Source organism: Lissotriton vulgaris, chromosome 2_1 (genome assembly GCF_964263255.1).
Source record: "Lissotriton vulgaris chromosome 2_1, aLisVul1.2, whole genome shotgun sequence".
NCBI lineage: Eukaryota > Metazoa > Chordata > Amphibia > Caudata > Salamandridae > Lissotriton > Lissotriton vulgaris.
In genome coordinates, this window is record NC_141687.1 from 999,774,409 (window position 1) to 999,799,210 (window position 24,802).

A 24,802-nucleotide genomic window follows, 5' to 3' on the forward strand; every position below is an offset into this window, starting at 1 on the left:
TCCCACACACCTGCATCCATCGCTGCAGGGAGGGGGGCGCTAGTTCTCCTTCGCCACCAAGACCTGGAACAGCCTGCCCCTTCCAATCTTAAGAAAGAAACTCAAGACCTAGTTCTACGATGGAGACACAGCAACACCAGCCTCCAGATACCCTTATGGACGACAGCGCTGCGCTATACAAATGATGATAATTGATTATTCTCTGTATGCTTCTTCCCTACTCTCCTCCTGACTTATCCAAGGATGCCACTAATACAGCCTCACTTCCCATACTACATCATACACTCTGCTCCCAATTTACAATTCCACAACAGCTACCATACAATCATTTAGTGACATCACAAAGTTTAGACTGCTGAACATGCATTTGCCACTTATGCACTCATTCCAATGCATGTCAAAAGCAGTGCAATCCTTTGATGCTATATTGCCCCTGCTGAATCCTTAATACACATGCACATATGTATTAAATGTAACAAATACCACCATTCTAAAATTAACTTAACAGAGTCCAGCCTAAAGTATACACCAAGTGACACTCATTATTTCGATGCTGTGTTATCGGGCAACCAATTCTCAAGCACAATATTGACCCATGTGTTCTGCTCAAAATTGCATCATGGTACTGCAAGTCTGCAAACTCTTTCCCGGCAGGACCCATGCCTGAGGCCAAACATTTCCATGGCAGTGAATCAACTCGCTTCATCTACCTAGAAGTACTGTCCTTAATACCATGCCGCTCTGGTGCCACCTTCACCTGTACTTCCACTGTGTGCTACTCTTGAGTGGCACCCATCTAGCCTTCTCACTCCTTACCACCGCTGTATACATTTTAAACCTATTTACAAGTTTCAATATAGCACAAACCAAGCATCTAGGACGTTGGAGCGCTGTATACCAGTATGATACCAAGACTCTAAACTGGTTTTGTTGTTCTCCTTATTTGCAAAAATGTTAGGGGTGAACGACAAAAATAGTCTACAAACGTTACATTGTAATGCCGGTTACAAACTCCAAAAAAACAATCCTGGGCATAATAAGAGCTTCCTTCTCTATACCAAAAGAAGCACCAAAGTCCCCCCCCACCCCGTTAACACTGCCGGACTACCCTTCCAGCAGCAAAAAATACACCCTGTGTACCATTCAACAGTATTTCGAGACCACATCTGTGCATTCATTTCAGGTCGGTCGGGTAACAGAATGCCCACAAGCCACCAAACGTGTGACTCACGATGCCTGCTCAACAGGTCCACTGCTGAACCAGGCAGTTCCCTCACCTCACACCACCCTCCACAGATCAGTGCTCCTGTCCCCATCCCTAGTTTTTCCTCCATGGCTCTTTATTCCCTACACACTGAACATACCTTCACCCACTTCCTTCACAGGTTCACAGCGTCCCTCTACACAAGCTCCACCGGGGTACCGTCTCCAACCCAGTGAGAGCCCCTGCACTTAGCTGACGCTGGCCTCCTGGCTCAACAGACTCAATGATTCACGTACAAAGCCTCCTGGTGATTCTCTCATCCATCACATGCACCCATTCCCCAACGGTGTTCCGCCCTGACTAGCAAGCACATCTGCCCCACAGGCTCCGAGTTTGCAGCCCCATGTCCTGGGCCCCTCACCTCGTAGCAGGCAGCAAAAGGTTGCACACCAGCAGGCTCCTCAGCAAGGCGCCCATGGCTCCCCGCGTTCTCTAGCGGCCCCGTGACATGGCCACAGTGCTCCAAACGCTCTAGGCGCTGCTCTCCCAGCGAAGCGCGGGTCCAGTGGTGGTGGTTGTTGTTGTTGTCGTTGGGGCCCGGTCCCGCTGCCTGCTCTCCTCCATGGCGCTGGTGGTGGATCCGCCGCTCAGGCTCAGGCTCCGCCTCCCCCTCCTACAGGGCCGACCGTGCGCACGGACACCAGGGGACTCTTAACCCCGTATAATGTACACCTCTGCCATCAAAGGGGGCCTGATCCCCTGATCCTGAAAGTGGTTCTGCCCGGGCCTGAAGAAACCCCAATTCACCCTCCAACCGCAAAAACCATAAAAAAACCTCCCTTACTTTACAGACCACTAATGCCCTTTCTTCCTTGGGAACTGAAGAGGCCATGAACACACATGGTGCTGCCTTCCGTGCTTACCACCGCTTTAAAAAACAGCCACATACACACAACTACTCAGACACAAAAACTTCACGCGGAATCAACATACATGCACCTACAAAACTACACATAAACTACGCAGGTACAAAACCTACACACAGGATTCAAGTTAACATACATGTATGCACCTATACACACACACTTGCGCAACTATACATACACATGGAACTACGAAGGCATAAAATCCACATCCGGAATCAACATACATGCACCTACACAACTACGCAATCACAAAACCTACATGCGGGAATCAAAACCTGCATACCTGAATCAACACACATGCTCCTATACACCTTTGCATATACGCACATTAACACACACTCAGCAAACAGTAATACAGACACGTACACACACGCACAATACTACCGCTTCTTCAAAAGGCCCAGATACTTTGAGGGGGGCTTGCGGCACATTGTAGCTTTCACCAACTGCTCCAATGTGAATTCTCAGGCCCAGCGGAGAACGTGCTTCGGTGGCAGCCACTTGACTGAAGATTGTTGGCGCAACGACCTATGCATTCCGAACATTAGGCGCCCATGGCTCCCCGCGTTCTCTAGCGGCCCCGTGACATGGCCGCAGTGCTCCGAACGCTCTAGGCGCTGCTCTCCCAGCGAAGCGCGGGTCCGGTGGTGGTGGTTGTTGTTGTTGTCGTTGGGGCCCGGTCCCGCTGCCTGCTCTCCTCCATGGCGCTGGTGGTGGATCCGCCGCTCAGGCTCAGGCTCCGCCTCCCCCTCCTACAGGGCTGACCGTGCGCACGGACACCAGCGGACTCAGAACCCCGTATCCCTGCGCAGCGCCCAAACGGCTGGCTCTTCGTCTGCTACCCCGGTCGAGGAAAGATCGCAAAAATTGAGAAATTATCCTCCGAATCCGTGCTTAGCAAAACGGAATTTGAAGGGGAATATCTGGCTGGTTGCCTCAGAATTCCCAGGGACTACTTTTCACTCCCGGTCGCCATAGTCTTTTAGCGGGGAATGACGTCACGGGGGTGTCCCAGGCGGCAGCCAATCACAGCGCGGCCCGGGACACACGGCAACAAGGGGGCGGGGCTTAAAAAAAGAGTCAGAAACGCCCACGATTCGCGTTCTGACCGTGAAAAAGTAAATGACAACAATGTCTTCCAATGGCTAGCCTCCATTTATGGAGCTAGCCAATGGAAGAAGGGGAGCGTTCAAGTCCCCCATACTGTAAACAAAAGCTTTCGCCCTGGGCGGAGCACCTGCTTCGCAGGTGCTACGGCCAGGTCGAAACCTAAAAAGCACTCAAAACCGCCCAAGGCAATTATTTCGAGGAAAAAATCAGAACATCTACCAATTCATCCCGGGAAACCTTTCAAATAGCTAAGAAACTTCTCAAAGTGCCGGAGCCCCCCCCTAGTAGAGCCGTCAGCTACCCGTTGCAATGAACTTGCAGAATTTTTTAATCTGAAGATAACAAACATCATCAACTCCCTTCCTCCACCAACCCTGGACGCTCCCTCTGTTGTCGATCAGTCCTGTCGTACACACCAGGCTACAGCATGTCAATTGTCACACCTCACTCCTCTGACAATAGATACCCTCCTTCCTATACTCAACTCCATCAAAAGCAGTAGTCCCACAGACCCCGCACCTCTTAACATCCTTAAATTAGTTGGGCCCACCATTCTCCCCTACCTGACTAAACTGATCAACAGCTCACTCACCCACGGCATCGTTCCCCCGAGCTGGAAAAAAGCAACGGTGAAAGCGTTGATCAAAAAATCTCATCTGGACCCACTGGAACTAGGCAACTACAGGCCGATTTCCCTACTTCCAGGCATTAGTAAAATAGCCGAGAAGCACGTTAATTACAGTTTATCCCACCATCTTGAAACCAATGGGCTCCTGGAGCCTTCCCAGACTGGATTTAGGCCCGGCCAGAGTACAGAAACTGCGATATTGGCGGTTGTCGAAGAGGCAAGGAAAATCATGGACTCAGGAGGATCAGTGGCAGTGATCCTCCTGGACCTAAGCGCGGCCTTCGACACCGTCAATCACTCGATACTGGTCCACAGGCTCAGTGAGCTTGGTATCGCGGGAACGGCCCTGGTTTGGCTTAAATCCTTTCTTGATAACAGATCCTTCCAGGTAGCAGATGGCAATTTCACGTCCAGGTCCACAGCCATCAGCTGTGGGGTCCCTCAGGGCTCGTCCCGGAGCCCGTCCCTTTTTAATGTTTACATGTCCCCCCTTGGAAAAATCGTTACCCCTTTTGGGATCAAGCTCTTAACCTACGCCGATGACACCCAATTGGTGGTATCCTTAAGTCAGCAGGACCACTCCCTCCCTAACCTTCAAACCTGTCTAATTGAAATAACTAAATGGATGAATCTCTCCCACCTCAAACTGAACAAGGGCAAGACAGAGATAATGATACTGGGCAATAAATCACTCTACCAGTCCAACTCCTTATGGCCATCTTGCATGGGTACTCCACCTGTTCCGAAACAGGAAATAAAGAGCCTAGGAATATGGCTCGATGAAGACCTCAATTTTTCCGTCCAAGCAAGGAAAACGGCTGGTATATGTCACAGCCTCCTACGGTCAGCTAGGAAAATTCTGCCCCTACTTCCAGCACAATCCCAAAAACTCCTAATCCATAGTCTCGTGCTGTCCCGCCTGGATTATGGCAATGCCCTATATTTGGGGGCTCCCAAAAAAGTACTGTCAAAACTCCAGACAGTACAAAATACCGCAGCACGCCTCCTCACAGGAACCCACCGCCGCTGTTCAGCCAAACCCGCTTTGAACGCCCTGCACTGGCTGCCCGTTCAGGAGAGAATACAATTCAAAGCTCTTTGCACAACATATAAAATTCTACATGGTAAGGCCCCACCAATCTTACAAAACCTCATCACACCTCACACCACCAAAAGAACCCTTCGATCCTCAAACTGCAATTTAGCTTCTGTTCCTAGAATTAAGAAAGCCCGCTCTGGCGGTCGACTGTTCGCATACAATGCCTCCAAACTATGGAACACATTACCCCCAGACATCAGAGCCCAACCCAACCTTCTCTCATTCCGCAGAGCACTTAAAACTTGGCTGTTCCTGTGAGGCTCCATCTACTTCTGGGCATCTACTTCTGATTTTCTGTCATTTAGCGCTGGGACGCTCACGGGCAGCCATGCGCTCTACAAATCGGTAAAATAAATAAATAAATAAAAAAAATTACAAGTTGGCCTCAGGCTCCTCTCTGAGGAAGGGATATTTCTAAGTGCATTGTTGTACTGCGTTCTATCACCCTGTAGTGCTGCGTTCTCATTTCTAGATTTATCTCCTGACCCAAAGCTTGAGTGCCCTCAAAGTCTGCTGGCAGGGTGCTTGGCGGGGGCTGGGTGGGTGGATGAGTGAATGGGAGAGTCTCTAGAAGGATGTACACCTGAGCAGATGAATGCAGTGGATGATGGATACATGGAGGACTTAATGGGGGGATGATTGGGTGAATGATGTATGGGCTGAATGCCCTTATATCTGCTGGACTCGATCGCTCTGTAAAATGAATCCCCAAATGTTATGCTTCACCACTTTGAAATGTCACCAGCTGCCACTGCCTGAATTATTTAGTGACTGGAGTAGGATGAGGGTTGAACTTCCACAGGCCATAAGATTTAGTGATTAGACAAGCTTCATCTCCTTCAAGATTACTCAAAATGTCCTGCTACAGTTTGAACAGGAAAAAACAATTAGACAATAAATTAAATGTTTGAATTCATCTCAGCCACTGAGGGCTAATCTGGGCTGCCTTCTAGTCCATTATCGTTTCCCTGACTGTGCATTACAGTGACTGACTGTATGCAAATCATCATACGCCATTCCCCAAATGAACAGTTCAAGTTTGATTGCTATTTCACTTCCCCTTTCTACAGGGAACACAAGTAACAACTGTCCCATGACAGTTGTCAGCCTTGTCTTGCCTGATCAGTGAAATGCAGCTTAGATCCTTTGAACAGTGAGCTCTCTGGCTCACGTCTGGTCATACTCAGATGCGTGGCTTAAGTTTGATTTACATAGTTTGGTTTCTCTTTGCAATGGTGTCGTGAACTAAAAGGATGAAAAATAATCATATTTTGTGCTGTCACAGGGTAAACGGAAACTAGCACACATCAGTACAAAAATAAAGCAGACTTTGCTGCCCTGCATTAGGGTACCAAGCTTCCAGGGGGATGTTGAGGTTTTTATGCTCTCTCTCAGCTCCCAGCATCTTGATGAATCCTGAGTGCATGACTGCCAAGGAATATGAAGCTGTTACGAATGGGTTCCAATTATTCTCAATCTGAAAACCCTGCTTTTTGAAGGTGGAAACGTTCCGGATGGTAATCCCACCAATGGGTTGAAGCACCTACCTCTACATACATCTGTGGTTTCTCTAGAGGTTTTAGTAGTTTCAAGGGAGAAATCAGCATTTTTGGTTTTAAGTGTAATCATCTGGACTGAAATCTGTTTATTCCATAGGTACAAAGATCTTTGTAGTGAACCTTAATAAAAGGGGATCTATTTGTAGGCACCAAACTCCCAGCATTACTGGTAGAATGGATTTATGTAAGTGAGATTCAATGTCATTCATGGTTGGACCACTGGTACGTCCATCTTACATCACTGTCGGACCACAGATTGATTTCTCCAAATCCAGCAAATTCTTCATAATATTTAGCTTGTGTGATAGGTATGTGTAGTGTTGTCTAAGCATAGCCCTTGGTATTTGAACTTCTCCATAAGACATCATACTCTAGTTTTGTCTGATAGCACTGCTGGCAATGTTTCCCAATGGCGCGATGCAGCATCCTGTCCAGTTCAGATGGCAGAGTAGAGTTTACGCTCAAAGCTTGTGGTACACTCTGCTCTATGCAACTATGTCAGTGGGTGCACCATATTTGATGATCTTGAATTCCTGCTCAATCTAGACAACTCACATATTTCACAGTGTGTCACGTACATCCACTAGTATCTTTGTTCTTCACCACAGATACCAGAAGGAAGAACCGGGAAGGCTCTTCCACAGCTTCAGTCATGTGACCCGAAACAGAGGTTTTCTGATTCTCAAAATGTTTGTTCTATTCATAGCGATATCAGCAGAGTGTCCTGTCTTGATGGGCCATCTGGTAGAAAATATTTCATTAAACATTAGGCACACTTTGAGCCTTTCTGCCATTGAGTGAAGATAAATTGCATACTATATACCAAGGGGCCTGTGGCACACAGCTCCAACTCGGAGCTGGAGATGCTTTTGAAAGGCTCTCAGAAGATGTGACATTGGTTTGCCAGCAGTCTAGTAAACTTGCTGAAAAGTGCTGTTGAAGCAGTCATAAGGCAGCAAACCAAAAAGATATAGTACTCAAGTTAGTACATATTTTTTAACATGTTGCCATACTTTATAGTGAGTTTTCTTGGAAATCATTCACAAAACCTAGCCCTATAGCTAAACAAGAGGAGCAGATCTATAAACAAGACACACCAATAAGATTCCTTGGACCCTGGTGCTAAAATTGGCTGTTAAAGTGTGATGTTCAGTTACTGATTACACAATGCTCCAAGCGATTGCATTTGAGTTACAGCATGGTGCAAGAAATAGGCAATGGTGCAAGAAATACGCAATACAATGCCCAAATAGTTATTGCACTGAGTCTGTGTGCTTTATTATCTCATTGAGAATTTTGCACTCATCGCTAGCAGCAAAAGGCACGGGAGGCAGAGCCGGCCCTCCCAGTGCCACAAAAGGCTCTACTCTCTCCCGCTGCGCGGGACGCAGCAAGGGCCGGTTCGGAGTCTGCATTTACCGGACAGCCGGATGGGATGGGACTCGGTCCCACAGTGTCTTGTCACTTCCTGCTTTGGTACGGGAGGTGGAGCCAGCCCTCCCATCACCACAAAAGGCTGTACTCTCTCCCGCTGCGCGGGACGTGTGTGGGCACTCCCGGGCGAGGGCGATCCAAATCCACGCCCAGAGGAGCCTGGAGGAGGCTGGGCTGCGCCCCCCTCTAACTTCACTTATCGGTAGCAGCTTTTTGAATAACCTGTTGACGTTTCAGGTCAGTCATGGGGAAGAAAAGGGCAACTTTAACATCCTCTGCAGGGGTAACTATGTCCACCTTTGACACTTTTTTGCTCAAAGCTACCAATGCAATCACAGAGGAGATTGCCATGCCAGAAAAAAGACAGTCTTCCGGGGGGAGGGGAGTTGGGGAGGGGTGTTTGTTTGTAATGGCTCGCAGCGGATTCTTAACAATGACATAGAAGACCAAGATATCCAGGGCTCCCAAGAGCATATTATGCCCCCCAGAAATTACACAGGAACACCCGACCGATCATACAGTTTCCTCCAAACAACTCACTAAAAACGATTCTACCACAACAATAACTGCATCAGGTAAAAAAGAAAAGAGTAACTCTAAAAGATCCAGCACAAACTAAATCTAAGAAACCCAGAAAGTCCTTACCCACTCGGTCAACCATAGTTCCTGCTACAGCAACTAAAGAGAATTACCACAAAACTACAACACAGAGGATCTTATCAACAAGATTACCTTGATATTACATACCATTTTGTTACGACTGGACTCAATATTTTTAAAAATCCAGGACATTTAAGATAAGGGTTGCTTTTCATCCAAAAATGATGCTACAACGAGTCACTCCTTGCAAAGCAACACTAGTGTCCATACGGCCTCACCTGTAGCATGATATGAGCAGGGGACTAATTCAGGGGATATAACAGAGCTAAACTTGGACACAAAACACAGGCCCTACACTACGGGGAAAGTTGCATTCCCCACAGATGAAACGTTTTTTAAATTAGACCATGAAGGGCTATCCACACGTACGCTGAAGAACACTTGTGTTCCCAATAGCCACGGGATGGGGGTGCACCACCTATACCTTTCAGGGCTAACAGTAACTTTATCCCCAGTCAATCACAGACTATCCCCCTTGAACACACGAATGTAACTCACTCACTAATTCTCAATCTTCCCCGAGCTGATCACCATTTTGTTTTAATCCTGGTAAATTTTCCTATGCTAAGGCCCACATTACACGATACTACTACCCAACTTATGGAAAAATCATCCCACCGGCTCTCAGCTGATAATTGTTTGGGACACTTAGCTCGGAACCATCCTATTATGGCCAGGAGAATCTCTTGGGTAGGCCCATCTCCAAAATCACACAAGGGCGATTACATTGTTCTAAATTTTGATAATTCGCAGATTGTAGCTGACATAATTTTATTCTCACACAGCACCCATAGCCCTCACCCAGATCTTCCCTGTACCGCTTGGTTACTTTTATAAACTGCCCTGTTGCATACACAATATTGCATCAAAGACAGACCTGGTAAAAACCATAGGGAATAGGTCTTGGCCCAAAGCCAGCATCGGTCCTTTACATTTGCTCTCCTATCAAACCTTGATTCCTGCGACTGACTGGAGAATGACAGTCAGAGATTCCGCCAGGTTGAACCCCGAGCCTTTAGGGAGAGTTCAAGGCTTAGGGAACACAGTGGGATAAACGGGTAGGAAAGATTGGGCTTGAATCACAATACCCTTTGCTTAGCCAACCTTATGATATCACAGAGGCCCCCATCCCTTGTGCAACTAATCTGACCAATACATTTCTATCATGGAACATAGCATGCTTTAATAATAAACGATGTAATGAAGAGTGGTTTAAAGCACTCTCCGATTTTCTGATTATCTGCATCCAAGAAACTTGGGAGACACATTCAATCTTTATAAATGGTTACTGCTCATTTAGCACGCCCGCAGTGCGCTCAACCGGGGCAGAGCCAAGGGGGGCCTTCTGACACTGCTAGCTAACACTCTTGCAATAAAAATATTACAATTCATAAAAACATCCCCTCACTTTCATATGCTAGTAATAAAAGGTTATGACACCTGGGACCTCATGTTAATAAATTACTACAATAACAACTTTTGTAAGACAGAAACTGTAGCAGAGAACACAGGGATGGCCATATAGGATCTCTTCGGACTACATCCAAACCCTCTACACATTTTGTGGGTGGGAGACTTTAATATTAGGTCTTGCCCAACAGCAGAGACAAAGCTGTGTGGGATAGAAGAACATAGGGGGGTGAGCCATTTATTAATTTCACTCACAAGAAACATGGCACTGCCCTGAACATTGTACCGATGACTTGGCAACTGGAGCCCCGAAATGAAATCGATCTAGTAACTGGCCAACTATCACCCACATTTCAGGACACAGAATGTTGTTCTGTGATCGATTATATAATTACGTGCGAACCTTTAAATACCAATAAATTCAGGATAAAGGTCTCTTTCACTGAATTCAGTGACCATGCAATGTTACAAGTGTTTATGAGGGGTGTGTCGCTAAAAAAGCCTTTGTAAAGTCGCCTCAAAACCTATTTTAGGGGGTACAAATGGCTTTACGCTAAAGTGGAATAAAGTGGACGAGCCTAAACTACTTGCAAATCTTCTAGCCATCAACTATGAGGATTTTCAATGCTGCTTAGACCCGCAACTAAGTAGCAACTTGGTGCTAGAAGCCTTTGCTAAAATTCAAGCAAACATTAAAAGCCTACAGACCCGCCCAATTCCCACAAAAGATATAGCCAGGCCCGATAAGAACTTTTCAGTAGCCTCTTACAACCTCCGTAAAACTCTAAAAGTCTTACCAAGAGATAAAGAACATATTCGTGAACTAAGGAACCTGTACAAGCTAGCCAGGGCAGAAAGACTGAAAGAGCTAAAACATGAAACATGGGAAATTTTAAAGAAAGCATCTGCCTTGAAAGATAGTAAAACTTTCTGGAACGTGGTTAATTTAGTTTCCCTTCCAGATAAGGGTGGCCCCTCTCTGAACGTTCATATAGAAAAGGAAACATGGATAAGTTACTTTCAGGATATTTTTCATAGCCCTGTGGGCTCTCGCCTCATGTCTGACAACTTGCCTATTAAGGCAACAATCTGTCTTTCATTTCGTGGACTAGAGGTAGTAGAGACAGTCACCATCTCTCAAAGCAGTAGAACCCAACGGGGTTCCAATGGATATTTTTTGACAAATAGGCAATTGTGGTCACCCCTATTGACCGTAATTTGTAATTCAATAGCATTAAATGGTCCCCATCCCTCCTGGAACCACTCAGTAATTAAACCTATTTATAAAAAAGGTGATGCCTCAACTCCACTCAATTACCGCCCTATTACCCTGTTAGATAGTACAGCTAAAATTATGGGTAGGTTACTACTAAATAAGTTGGAAAATTGGGGCGCGGGGAAGAAAATTCTCTCCGAAGTGCATTATGGGTTCAGGCGCGGTGGGTGTACCATTGACCAATGTCTTAACTTGTTACTACTAGCTGCGAAGTACTCCTTGGCAAAGAAAGGCAAGGTATACATCGCCTTCATGGATCTGTGGAAGGTGTTGACTGTGTGGTACACAGCAACCTATGGAATATCATGGAGGCCATGAGAGTGGAGGCTGCAATAACCAATTTTACTAGAGAGTCTTATTCAGACGCTTCTGCTACGGTCCGATTTGGAAGACCTGGGGAATGCACAAAATCGTTGAAATTCAAAAGGGGGTCAGACAGGGCTGTGTTCTGGCCCCCTTTCTTTTCTCCCTTTACACAAATAATATATATAAAGCTTTAGTTAAAACAGCAAAAGACACCTCTCAAGCACAGACCACCACCTTTCCGATTCTGCTATACGTGGATGATGCATGTTCTTTTAGCAAGAACTCCCATAGCACTTAAAAATCTTATCACTGATTATATGGCATTTATGTTCGATCTGGACCTTAAAGTAAATAAATCCAAGACCTTTATTTTAGCTATGAGGGGGGGCGCTAATAAGAAACCACCAAGTTTTTACCATGATGTGGAAAAAATAGAACAAGTCTTCAGCTTTTAATTATTATGGGGTGGTTGTCAATTCAAAACAGTACTTGTAGGCAATGGTAAAGAATAGGGAAGATCGTATGGCTAAGAGTATAGCAGCAACTTTCCGCTTCTCGAAAGAATTGGGCAGTAAGCCCATCCGGAAATGATTTAAATCTATCTGGCTAAATCAAGATCTATTGCTACTTATGGGGTAGTGATCTGGGGGATAGTGGACATCACACCAACGGCTAACCTAAATTCCTCACCTGCACTATGCGACAACTTGGCCTCTTTTTTCTTAGAAAAAATTCGAAAAATCTACAGCACTTTTCCCCCCACCTCAGAACTCACCCCTTCTAATGACCCTAACAAATCTAACCTCGCCAACATTCCGGCCCTTAGTCAAGAAGACTTTTCTAAAATCTGCAATAAAATCAAGCCCGGTTCACCAGCAGACCCTCTCAAACCAGAAACCTTCAGAGAAGCTGACGAAATTGTTCTGGGCCCTCTGCGAGAGATTATTAACAAATCCTTCTCTACTGCTATAATCCCCTCCAAGTGGAAACAAGCCCGGATATCACTAATCATTAAGAAACCTACACTGGACCCTAACAAACCCGAAAACTTTAGACCAATATCCCTCCTCCCTTGGCCAGCCAAGGTAGCAGAAGCCCATGTAAACACCATCCTGACCAAACACCTGGCATCTAATAACATCTTAGACTGGTCACAACATGGCTTCCGGGCTGGTCATAGCACTGAGACAGCTCTACTAAGTGTGACTGAACACCTCCGCACCATTTTAGACTCTGGTGGAACGGCAGCACTGATTCTACTTGATCTCAGTGCTGCCTTCGACACGGTGTCACACGAGGTTCTGCTGTTCAGGCTAAAAGAGGTCGGGGTATCAGGGCTAGCCCTTGATTGGTTCAGAGACTTTCTATCGGGCCGGTCCTTCCGAGTCTACACCCCCCCCCCACCTCTCCAGGGAATGTCCCATTGAACAGGGCGTTCCCCAGGGCTCAGCTCTTAGCCCCACCCTGTTCAATCTGTATGTCCAGCCCCTGCTGAGGTGGCCAGGAGACACGGATTGTCGCTCGTATCCTGCGCTGACGACACTCAGCTGGTGGTGGCACTAAACGATGAAAGTGGGCTGAGCACCCAAAAATTCCAACGCACTCTCGTTGACATCACAGAATGGATGACAGCGAACTACCTACAGCTTAACGCCGGCAAAACCGAGGTGTTGGTGGTAGGAAAAAAGACTAACACTTGGGGGGACAACTGGTGGCCAGCAGACCTAGGACAACCACCGGAATCCAAGGACTGTGTCAAAAACCTGGGAGTCTGGGTAGACTCTGCCCTTAAATTCACTCAGCACACAAAAAAAGTGGCAGCAACCTGCTTCGGCATTCTTAGGAATCTCAGACCCATCCTAGGATTCTTCGACAACCAAACCCGTCAGACGATAGTACAAGCAGCCATCCTCTCCAGGCTGGATTATGCCAGCTCCCTTTTGCTGGGAACGAACGTAGCTGAAAAAGCTAGACTCCAGCGAGTACAGAACGCCGCCGGTAGGGCGCTGGTAGGTATCCCCCGCCATGCGTCCGTAGCCAGTACTCTCACCAAACTCCACTGGCTCCCAATGGAGAAACAAATTCATTTCAAAACACTGTGCTTAGCATTTAAAATCCTAAAGATGGCTTCTCCACCCATGCTCTGCCCACTTCTGTCAAACTACGTCCCTCGACGTACCCTACGCTCAGAAGGACAAAATCTTGCAACAATACCCCGTACCAAACTATCCAGGATGGGCGGCCGCTCCTTCAAATACTTGGCCGCCAAGCTCTGGAATGACCTCCCTGATCCGATCAGAGGGATACAGGATCTGCAGTCCTTTAGGAAAGCTATAAAAACTCACCTCTTCTGCTAATCTTTCTTCTCCCTTCCTACCTCCCCGATCCCACCATCTGTCCACTCCTCATACAGAAAGCGCCGGGACGCCCCTTGGCTCGGGCAGCTGCGCGCTATACAAGCCCATATAACATTAACATCACACCCTTGCAAGTAACAGAAGACAATTTCATTAGGCGGCTGCTAGCAGTTCCAACAGCTTGTAATGATTTTGTTGCTCACAAGGAAGCTGATCTGTCATACATCAGCAATGTTATTAAACTGGACCCAATCTCCCCGTAGTTGTCATTGTGGAAAAGGAACAGTGTTGTTCTGAATTAAAGGATTCTGAAAGATATTTTGTCCCTAGATCACAATCACAAAATCCTACGTAAAACATACTCTTACATCACTGGGGCTACAGGAACTTTTTGACACTCCTAGCCTCTGTGAAGGTTTTTGCTATTAATCGAGGCTAAAGGAACTTTTTATTAAGAAAACGGCTTCTGATAGGTGGGAAAGATGCATGGGTAAAATTTCTGTTTCAACCTATTATGGTTTATCACACTCCCAGCAAGGGGATCCATCGTATTTTTCCATTGGTTGAAAACATCCGGCACCGGTATATCCTAACCAGATTTCGATTGAATTATATACCAATAATTCTGGGGTATCCAATGAATGCATTCTCAATCTCACAACTCCCCCTTGGCCGTGCAATATTAAGTCACCTCAATCAACTTATTGTTCTTTTGCAATTTTTATGTAAAGATTCGAAACAATATATTATCGCTCTGTTGAAGAAATTTAGATATCGCTCCCCGACAATGGCTCTTGCTATGTTTCAAAATTTAGAGACCCTGTTTGCTTGTCTCACTATGGTCTCCTTCATACAATCTGCGTTAAGCTGTTGAAAGGCTATTAATGGACTTCCCTTTTTGTCCGACTGACGCTACATCAGGTGTGGACCATGATTTTAATTGCTTTCAGTGTTCAGTTTTTAATGTAAAGCTAGATTTGCACAGTCAGAACTTGTATGTATGAACAAAGTAAATGCTTATTGCCTCTTGTGCTAAATTGTCAAATCTGCCAGATTTGCACAGCCATATTTAGCATGTATGAACTTGTTAATGGTTTATCGGTTGAAATGAATTCTTTTTTTAACTCTGTTTTTATCCCTATGTATGTCATTTATATGTGTTTTAACTTTATTGACTCAGTACATGGAGTTCTGGCTAATGGTTCTACTTATCTTAAAATATCTAAATTTGCATTTTAGACTGACCTGCATCGCAACTGTACCTGTGTTTGTGGTATGCAGTATTTATTATATGTACTGTTTTATTCATGTACTTTTATGCATTTAATAAAATGCGAAATAAAAATTGCTTTGATTTGACTATTAAAAGAGATCAGTAGAGCAAGGCTGGATTTTTTCTTGAACCCCTGTTTTCTAAGACATGCCAGATATTTAAGCACTTGTCAAAAGGTAGAAGCAAATATTTCTAGAACACAGTAATCAAAATGTTAGACTCACAATTTTATTAACAGAGTTAAATATACAGATTCGCAGAGGTAAAACAAAATAAAGTTATTTTGGAAGAGCAGTCCTTCAGACAAATACGGTACAAACATTTTCAGTTTCTGAATAAAAGTTGGGTAAGGTTTAAATAAAAGCATTTCAAGGCAACTTGAAGTTTTAAAACTGGATTAAAAGTTAACATATTAACGTCACAAGGCACTTCTCATTTAACAAAAATGTAAACATATCACTAAAGCGTAAGATAATTTAGACCTTGGTGCTAAAACAGCCAAAACATCTGCTACACAAATACTAGTTATGCTGAGTTTCCAGCAAAGTATCGTCTCTGATTTGAAACACGAAATTGATCAATAACGTGCACATGCATTTTTGCCCTGATTTTACACATTATAACCGCATGTGTCTATTCTGTTGATAAACTTTAGATTGGACAAAGAGAGGAATTATACCTTACACCTGAGTGACAGACATCCGACCAACTGAAGGACACTTCACCTAAAGAAGAGCTGTGATGATCGTATAATTCAATGAGGGTGTGTGTAAAAGTTAAATCTGCTCTATCACTTACACCTAGATAAATAATTTGACCGTCAGAAATTGGTCCGCGTGGAGGATAACAGAAAAAATATTTCTCATTCCATGGTATATCTAGGGTACTTCTGTGTTATATCTAAGTGCATATCACAGATACCCCTTGCAGAATACTATCATGGATTACTAACTCCTCAAACAGTGCATATTAGATACCCAGACCTGCCAGTGGAGGATACTTTTGAAATGGTCCATCACTTTGCCTGCCAACAACAGAGGAATACATAAGAACATGGCATTTCATCAATGGCATAAAAGCTACCTTAAATAGCCCAAGAAAATGAAACTGCCAACCCTAGAGTAAAAACTCAATCCCAAAGTTGCACATTTAAATGAAACGCAGATCTCCACAGAGAGCTACCGCAATTTATTTATCTATTTAACGAACAAGACCCATGAGGGCATCAGCGCGATTTACAATTAAGTGATAGAGAGGAGACGTATAAATCAGACAACAGGGTAGTCAAAAAGTACAGAGGCAGAAAACTTTAGGCCAGCGCAAAGCATAATCATAAGCAGTGATGATAACAATAAGTAAGATCAATGGAAGGACGTGCCAAAATCTAAAGTCCAGGCACGTGGAGATGTGGCTAACACAGAGCTGGAGTGTGTATCTTCATATCCAATGCATGCCCCATGTTTTCTGTTGTCATCCAGATCATTTTAGTACACCTACCCTGAGAGACTCTTATTATAGAAACACGTAAATAGAAACCTATTATGTGTTGATGTTTCCAAGAAAATGTGGAGACAAGCATAGAAGTTAGTTTCTTTTTAAAGGTAATGCATTCTTGAGCTACAGACAGTGATTTTGTTGAAATCACTGTCTGTAACACTGTCTAACACACCATGCTTAACATGCTCAAAATGTGCAAAGCGTGCATGCTCTGTGAAGCACCACCTCAAGACATACTGCTGATGGGGTAGGTTCATGCCTTAAATTTACGTGAACAAAATGGCAGGCATAAAATTAACATTCTCAAGCAACAGTGGCTAGCATTTCATGCTGTACTTTCCAGTTCATTACAAAATTATCTGGCCACCAGTAGTTCATTTAACATCACAATATAAAATATACATAAGCTCTGTTTACTTTGAAAATGAGCATTTCTGTAAATGCCTATAGCATAATAGATTCACAACACAATTTGCTTGAATGAGTTTAACTTAGGTTTCCTATCTACGTTCTACTGTGTCATCACCGTTCACTCCTGGTGTTATGCATTCTTTCAACTATCTCTTTATAAAATAAGCAGCAGAGATAAATGTTATTTCCACATACATCCAAGTAGGCAAAGTTTTGAAAGGTTGCATATTCACTACTTTGCAAGGGTCTCCAATACCAATCGCCTTAGTCCAAAGGAATGTACTAAAGAAAGCAATATCGTAATTGTCCTAAAATTTATTGAGCAACATCATCTAATTTCACTGTTTCCAACTAATTAAAATACCAAAATGGCCGCCATAAGTAGGCAATGCTCTCTAAATAACATTCAAAGGTGACCAACGCCTGCATGTTTTTCCAGACCAAGTAGTTACTTCTATTATTGTCAACCACTAGGCCCTCCTCGACATCTAACCAGATCCAACAGATACAGGTCACACACTATCCGAAATGGTTTATCTAATTTCTAACACAAAGACAGTTCTTTGCTAGGACTGCTTGTAAGTCCGTGCACGGCATTCAGTGTTCCATGCCCTCGCTACAGTTCTTTCTTTCTTAATGCTGATCTCCACACAATTAACTCAAACTGATATATGTTAGTGATAAAATGTCAAATGCTGGTTTTGGCTCTGGATAATGGACCCGGATCCTCTGAAGCCTCTCAAACAAATTGCAACAAATGCTTTGGACTCTATGACTCAAAGCGCATCTTCAAAATGCAGCTTAGCAGCTAACCACTGTTTAGAATAAGATCTAGGCCTCTATCTAGGCTCACCCTATTCCAGATGGACAGCAACACTCCCTATTTATTGAACTGTTAGGCACAGTCCCTGTATCCTCGAAGGTGGTCGTCTGCAAAGCAGCATGCTTATTCAAACACAATTGATATTCAGCCACAAAACCCTTACACTGAGAGTGCCATTCAGATTCCTTCTTAAATTACATGTCCTTTTTAGGATTTATTATATCATCCACGTGTAATTATGCCAAAAAAACGGAGTAAAAAAACAAGATTCTTGAAACACTGCCAAGTTAAATTAAGAGTAAAAATCTAAAACTATCGCCAAAAAAGTGTTGTAAAATACGTTTTTTGATGAACATCCCTAGGTTCTAGAAATAAATACCTATTTTGTTCAAAATATTTCCTTTTCTCTCGCATTTCAGAAGCTCTAGCTTTACAACAGTGAACACTGACCAGTCAGTGATGACTTGTTTTCCACTTTCTCCTCCTGCATAAACACCATGATCCTTGTATTCATGATAATGCCTAGTTTTCTTCCAAAAATTGTCTTTGGTCTCCTCACTGTACTCCCTCACACTATTTGCCTTACCTTTGTATATTATGCATGAATGCATGTCAATCACTGAGCAACATGAAGCAATTGTTATTGGAATGTACAGTTCGTTGTGGCAGCCAAAGACTAAAAATGTATAACAAAATAAATCTAGAAAAATCATCTTTTTTAGCTAGAGCTAAAGTAAAATCCTCACTGTGCCTCCGAATAGCCATACAATTAAAGAACCGTTATTTGCTACTATAAGTGAGTCGAAAAGAAAATTCTATTTTGAATAAAATTATATTTTATGATACTTACGCCATCAAAATGACACTGAAATCCAGCCAATTCCATGGATCTCGAAGGAAAGTAAACTTTTCTAAACAGAAGCCCCTAGCAAGAATCTTAACAAGTGATTCAAAGGTATAGATTCCAGTGAATGTGTACCTAAAAAAGGAACCATGAAACAGTTAATCGTATCCATATTTCTGCTTTAATTTTAATGTCAAATTAGAAAAGACAAAGGGCATAATTTTGGCAGTCGTTTTTAAATAAAAACATAAAACTACAAAGCACGCAGCTCAAAAATCCACCCAACTCATAAGGGAAGAAATAGGCTGCGGTAAAACTATATTAAAAAGTACTGCTATAAGTACATTGAAATGAAGCACACACAATGGTACACGAATCAGGCCCATTAACAATACAGCATTAAGGAACATTTTTTTCTAAATAAAAGACAAACATTATAACAGAAGCAATAAGAGACAAAAGGAGTGAAAACGTTAGGACGACGGGGGTGCTTAAAAGAAGAAAAAAGAAAAAGCATGAATATAATAGCTACTGTGGAATAGCCAAATTCAGTCTACGCCAAAACAAGATAAGACAATTATTTTAAGTGTTCTAAAGCACATTGAAATCAGAAAAAAACAATAGATTTGTTGGAACAGGCTTCACATTTTTGAGTAGTGAATCTGAATTAAAGCATTTCCCACATAGGACATTTTACGTATATCTGAAGGTATCTGTAAAATGGTGCTTTTTAAAGAGGTTGAAAAGTTACTTAGCAACCAACATGACCATGAAAACAAACTATTTCATGCCTTTCAAGGAAGACTGAAGGATCTTTCATTACTAACCAGACAAAATCTCGCGGGGCCTTCTAACCGAGCTGATGAATTTGTCTTTGGTTGCATTAAATGGGCGTTTCGTAGGAGACCGCCCACCGGCTGCCACCTTCCACACTGCCCAATGTAATACCGCAATCGACTACACTTTCACGGCTTTATCGACTTTCGGCCTAATAAAAGGGTTTACAATCGGAAATCAGGACCACAGCGACCACCAGCCCCAAGAGTTTACCCTTGATGCTCATGGAACAGCAACCACTTACCCAATGGAGGTCACAAATTTTATGATACCAGCAAATCACCGGAGAATCAAATGTAACACCCGCGATCCAGAACAACTCCAGGCCCTCGCGAAAAAAAGATGGGAGGAAAGTAAGCAGTTAAGCACCAGCCACCTAAAAGCATGGGAGAACTTCATGGACAGCTTCAATCCAACCATGTCAAAAAACAAGTCAAGAGAAACCAAAAAATCCTGGGGTCGCCTCACGCAACCAGGCACGAAGCGAATTACTCCACCTCTCACGACATCAGGATGCCGAATTAAGGGAGTTAAAAACCAACATCAACAGGGCAATGTGCAGTCTTCGTATACACGGCCCAGTTGAGAACATCCAGTCCAAATTAAGGAGTCTTATAGCACGCAAGAAGAAAATAATCTGGCTCGCCAAAAAAGAAAGGGACGAATCAATATGGGCTAAACTGACATATGATGCAAAAAATAACAACAGCGCCAGGTTTTGGCAGACCATCCGAATCCTAGAGAATCCATCCGCTCTAGGAATTAGCTCATATATAACTGAGGACATCTGGGCCAAGTTCCTACTGAATCACTTCGAATCAGAAGCTGCCGAATCCGCGGAAGCCTTACCGGAGCTCAAAAGTGACCAATAACAATCCAGATCTGAAGGACTGGTCTTTCCCATCGTCTTCACAACTAAGCAGCTCGAAGGCAGAATCAAGAAAGGACGCACAGACGGAGCTCCCGGCCCCAACGGTCTTCCGCCAATCATATTTAAAAAGGATTCGATCTATTGGGTTAAAGCACTCTTCCCCTTTATAATAACATCCTAGAAAGTGAGAGAATTCCTGACTCCTGGAAAGGATCAATCATTTCTCCTATCCACAAAAAGGGCACCATGTCAGACCCAAAAAACTATAGGCTCATCGCTTTAATCGACATTGAAGCCAAATTCTATGCAGGGTTCTTACTAAATGAACTTACAGTTTGGGCTCAGGAAAAAAACTAATTCCCATCAATCAAACTGGTTTTCAGGGTCTGGGACTTCAACAAATATTCTCGCCCTTTCTCTTCTGTCTGATGCCTCCAAAAAAATCAATAAACCGCTATTCGTAAGCTTCATCGATTATAAGGCAGCTTTTGATAGCATCGACAGGGGGATACTTTGGGCCAAACTAGCGAGGTGAGGAATCCCTACAAACCTTCTAAGCCAGCTAATCCTGCTTCACTCTGAAACTTGGGTCCAGATTAAAATTGGAGCGGGAGATAGCCTGTTTAGAAAAATTCCTACTACCAAAGGGTTGAAGCAGGGTTGTGTCTTGGCCCCAACCTTGTTCAACCTCTTTGTCTCTGACCTTTCCACCGAGCTGGACAACTGCAACCATCATGCCCCGAACCTGGGGGGCTTAACTCTATCGAACCTCTTGTACGCAGATGACCTCCTACTAATCAGCCATATTCCAATCGGCCTCCAGCATCTGATAAACATCACAAGTAACTTCGCTAAAAAAAATGGGCTGACCATAAATCTGGAAAAATCTAAAGTAATGGTACTAAACCAAGGTCCCAACAAACCCTATCCACGATGGTCAATGAACAATCGGCTGCTGGTCCCTACAGAGGATTACAAGTATTTGGGAATCATATTTGAGAGAAACGGCTCATTTTCTAAAAAGAAAGCCTTCATCAAAGGCAGAGGGACTGTATTGGCAGTTGCTTTAAAAAACATCAAGCAAAAAATAACTGGCCCTAGCCTTCTCCCTTTGCTAGAAGTGCTTCGAGCACGGCTCCTACCCTCCATCATTTACGGAAGTGAACCAATGAGAGGTAGAGATGAGGTCACCCTGGACATAGTGGTTGCTTAGGCCCTAAGAATAATATTCAATCTTCCGCAATTTACCTCACCAGCGCGAATAAGATTCGAATTTGGACTGCTAAAGCAGGAAATCTCACGGAGAGGGGCCTACGCCAAATGCTGGTTCAAAATAAAGGGGGCCGAGCAGGGCACATTGAATTCATATCTGTGGTTGGAAATCTCAAAGAAAAATGATAGCCCAGCGATGAGTTTCCTTCATTCAGCAATCAAGCTGCTATCTTTACAGGACCTAAGGGACTCTTGCTTATCCCAGAAAAGCTTCAAGGTCCTGGTAAACAAATCAGTAAAGATTGTATCTCTCGCAGAAGATAAAGCTGCCCTTAGTAGGAGGGCCCACGGCTGGTTCGTAATTCAGAGCTACGTGTCAACATAGCCCCAACTATACTTAGGAACAGGTTTTGCAAGAACAACAAAAGAACGGTTCCTTCATCTGAGGCTGGGAATCTTACCAGCAAAGCCCCACCTTCCTCCATGGAAATGTACAATCTCCTCTAATTGCTGCAGACTGTGTGGAGATCTAAAAGAAGACATAATACATCTACTATGCATCTGCAATGGCTTGAGAGCGGAAAGGAGACAGTTTCTAAAACAGCTCCTGATTGCAAGTCAGGTTCGATCTTGTAGGGAGGCGGTAAAGGCCTGTTTCGAGGGCAGTAACATCCGCCTGTCTTGCAGCCTTGTTCGGTTTATGAGGGAAGCAAACGCAAAGTTAAGTCGGGAAGACCCACAAGTTATCGGTCTTTATGCTATGCCAGCGTGCTTATGAGTCAAGTACAACAACCATCTCTACTAGTGCTCTGATTAAGACCTATGAATACCTCCTTGGTTGCCAAGCTGCCAGCAGTCAGCACGGGCTGGCTTTGAGCTCATCGACCTTGTATTCTCCACAAACATCATTTCTTGGGGTGCATTCATCCACGAGATCAAGCCTTATGCTGATCTATCTTTTTAACCATGAAGAACTATCTTACCTATAAGTTTTTATTCCTTTGTAATTTTATTGAACTACAACATATTTGTAATCTTTTAGCATCTTTTAAAGGTGAAGCTGCATCTTGTGAATTAATGTTTTACTTGTTTGCGAAGGTTTTAATTAATCATGCAATAAAGTTATCATCTTACTAACCAGACCCTGCTGAATAAAAGTCATGATAAATAATGTTACTTTCAGAAGCTACGTTTTCATTACGTCACCAATTGTTTAAAGAAATGCAAATTGGGCTCTAAACTGCAAGGTATTGTGCCACAGAATCAGTTTAATCCCCAAGCTGTACTACTTTTAGCATCATGAGAGCACCTTTTTATTTATTTATTTATTTGTGTTTTATAGAGCGCAAACTTGACCCGTTAGGGTATCAGAAGGCTTTAGCTTAGAAGGGGGGGTGGAAACATTTGGGATAAAAACATGTAAATACATTTTATGAGAACAAGAGGTCCCGGATCCCAGAGTAGGATGCCCGGAGGTGCCGGGTGGATAGAATCTGGATAATACAAGGTTTGGCAGTAATCAAAAGTAAAACAAAGTCGCTGAGGTGATTGCAAAGCAAGATTTAGGAGAGCAATTTGCCCATCAGGAAGGTTTTGGCCTACTTTTTAAAGCGTGCCAGAGATGGAATTCTTCTAATGGCGGGCGGGAGTGAGTTCTATATTCTTGGTGCGGCCCCAGAGAAGGCCCGATTGTACGTTTTTTTCCCGCAAGCGTGCTGGTTGGAGCAAGAGGTCTCTGGCAGACCGGGAGTTTCTGGGCGAGAAATGCAGGGGAGTTTGAGTATAGAGCCTTGTGCGTGATACATGCCAGTTTAAGTTTGATTCTGGCCTCAAGATGAAGCCAGTTCAGAGCTTTCAGGTGTGGTGAGATGTGGTGGAATTTCCTTGAACCCGTTAGTAGTCTGGCGGCCATGTTGAGCCAGGCTTTTAATTAGGTCAGGGAGATCTTGAGTAGACCCGATAGGGTAGAGCATCCATATTCCAGTCTAGAGTTGACTAGTGCCTGGACTGCTATTTTTATGTCAGGAGTGTCAAGGAAAGGTTTCAGTTTTCTTAGGTAGCTCAGGTGAAATCTGGCTGATTTGGCCATCAAGTCGATATGGTCATGCATGTTCAAGCTGCAGTCTAGGGTTATTCCAAAGGATTTGGCGGAGTTCACTATGGTCGGTGGGCAATTTAAAGCTGTGATCACCTTAATGCATTCCTGAATATCAGGGGTGGTTTTGGGTGGGGAGAATAGGAGAAATTCTGTTTTTATTGCGTTGAGTTTGAGCTGGTTAGAGTGGAGCCATTGGACAGTCAATTTCAAGGCCTCATTCAGGGAAAGAATCTCCAAAGTGGGCAACCATAATACATAACAGTACCCGTAACCTGTTAATCATGTACTTTGGAATATCTGTGAACGTGGTGGTCAAGAAGAGTGCAGTTTCTATCTTACCCAAGTGTCAGATTTAGTGAGAATTCAGCCAACATGAATAGTATCTGGCCTGGTAAGCAACTGCATTTTTTGTTGCCTGTATGTGTTTTCTAATAGAAATACTGCTTGTTACATTAACTCGAAAGTTGATTTAGCTAGCAGAGCCAAGTAACATTTATTCTGCAAATAATGTTGCCCACATTTCAGAATTTTAATCAGGTGACTTCTCAGTTATCTCACTTTCCTCCATCTAGTTTCCAATACCTCTCTTTATGTTTTTGCGCCATTTTTTTCTATAGATTGCAATCATGGTTTAAAAAGTGCTAATCTATTTATGTTTTGGAGAAAGGGGTCCTTGGACTGCATTTAAGGCCTTTGGAATCAGGTGCCAGGATGAGTCTTTACTTTTCCTATGAGTGTGCAGAATCCATTGGTCTGATTAAAAGTCAGGCACCTGATTGTTAGTGGCTCCATCTGATTATTTATGATTAGGAATTTCTGCACCCAGGTTTACTGGGGGTGGGACAACTTGACACAATTTTTCATGCCAGAAAAATGGGCAGGAAACATATAGCACAAGACTTTGGCCCCAGAAGCACCCAAGTTTCATGCTGCATTTTTTACATTGCTTCTCACTTCTAAAAACATG

General features: G+C 43.7%; 1 protein-coding gene across 1 annotated transcript in view; it reads right to left on the bottom strand.

Annotated features, from left to right (window-relative positions):
* LOC147731528 (sodium channel protein type 2 subunit alpha-like) overlaps nt 1–24,802 on the bottom strand; it is a 951,803-nt gene that overhangs the window by 692,368 nt on the left and 234,633 nt on the right. Inside the window, exon 5 of the mRNA XM_086956592.1 lies at nt 18,824–18,952. Within this exon, the coding sequence (XP_086812718.1) occupies nt 18,824–18,952 (129 nt within the window). The remainder of the gene's footprint in view (nt 1–18,823; nt 18,953–24,802) is intronic.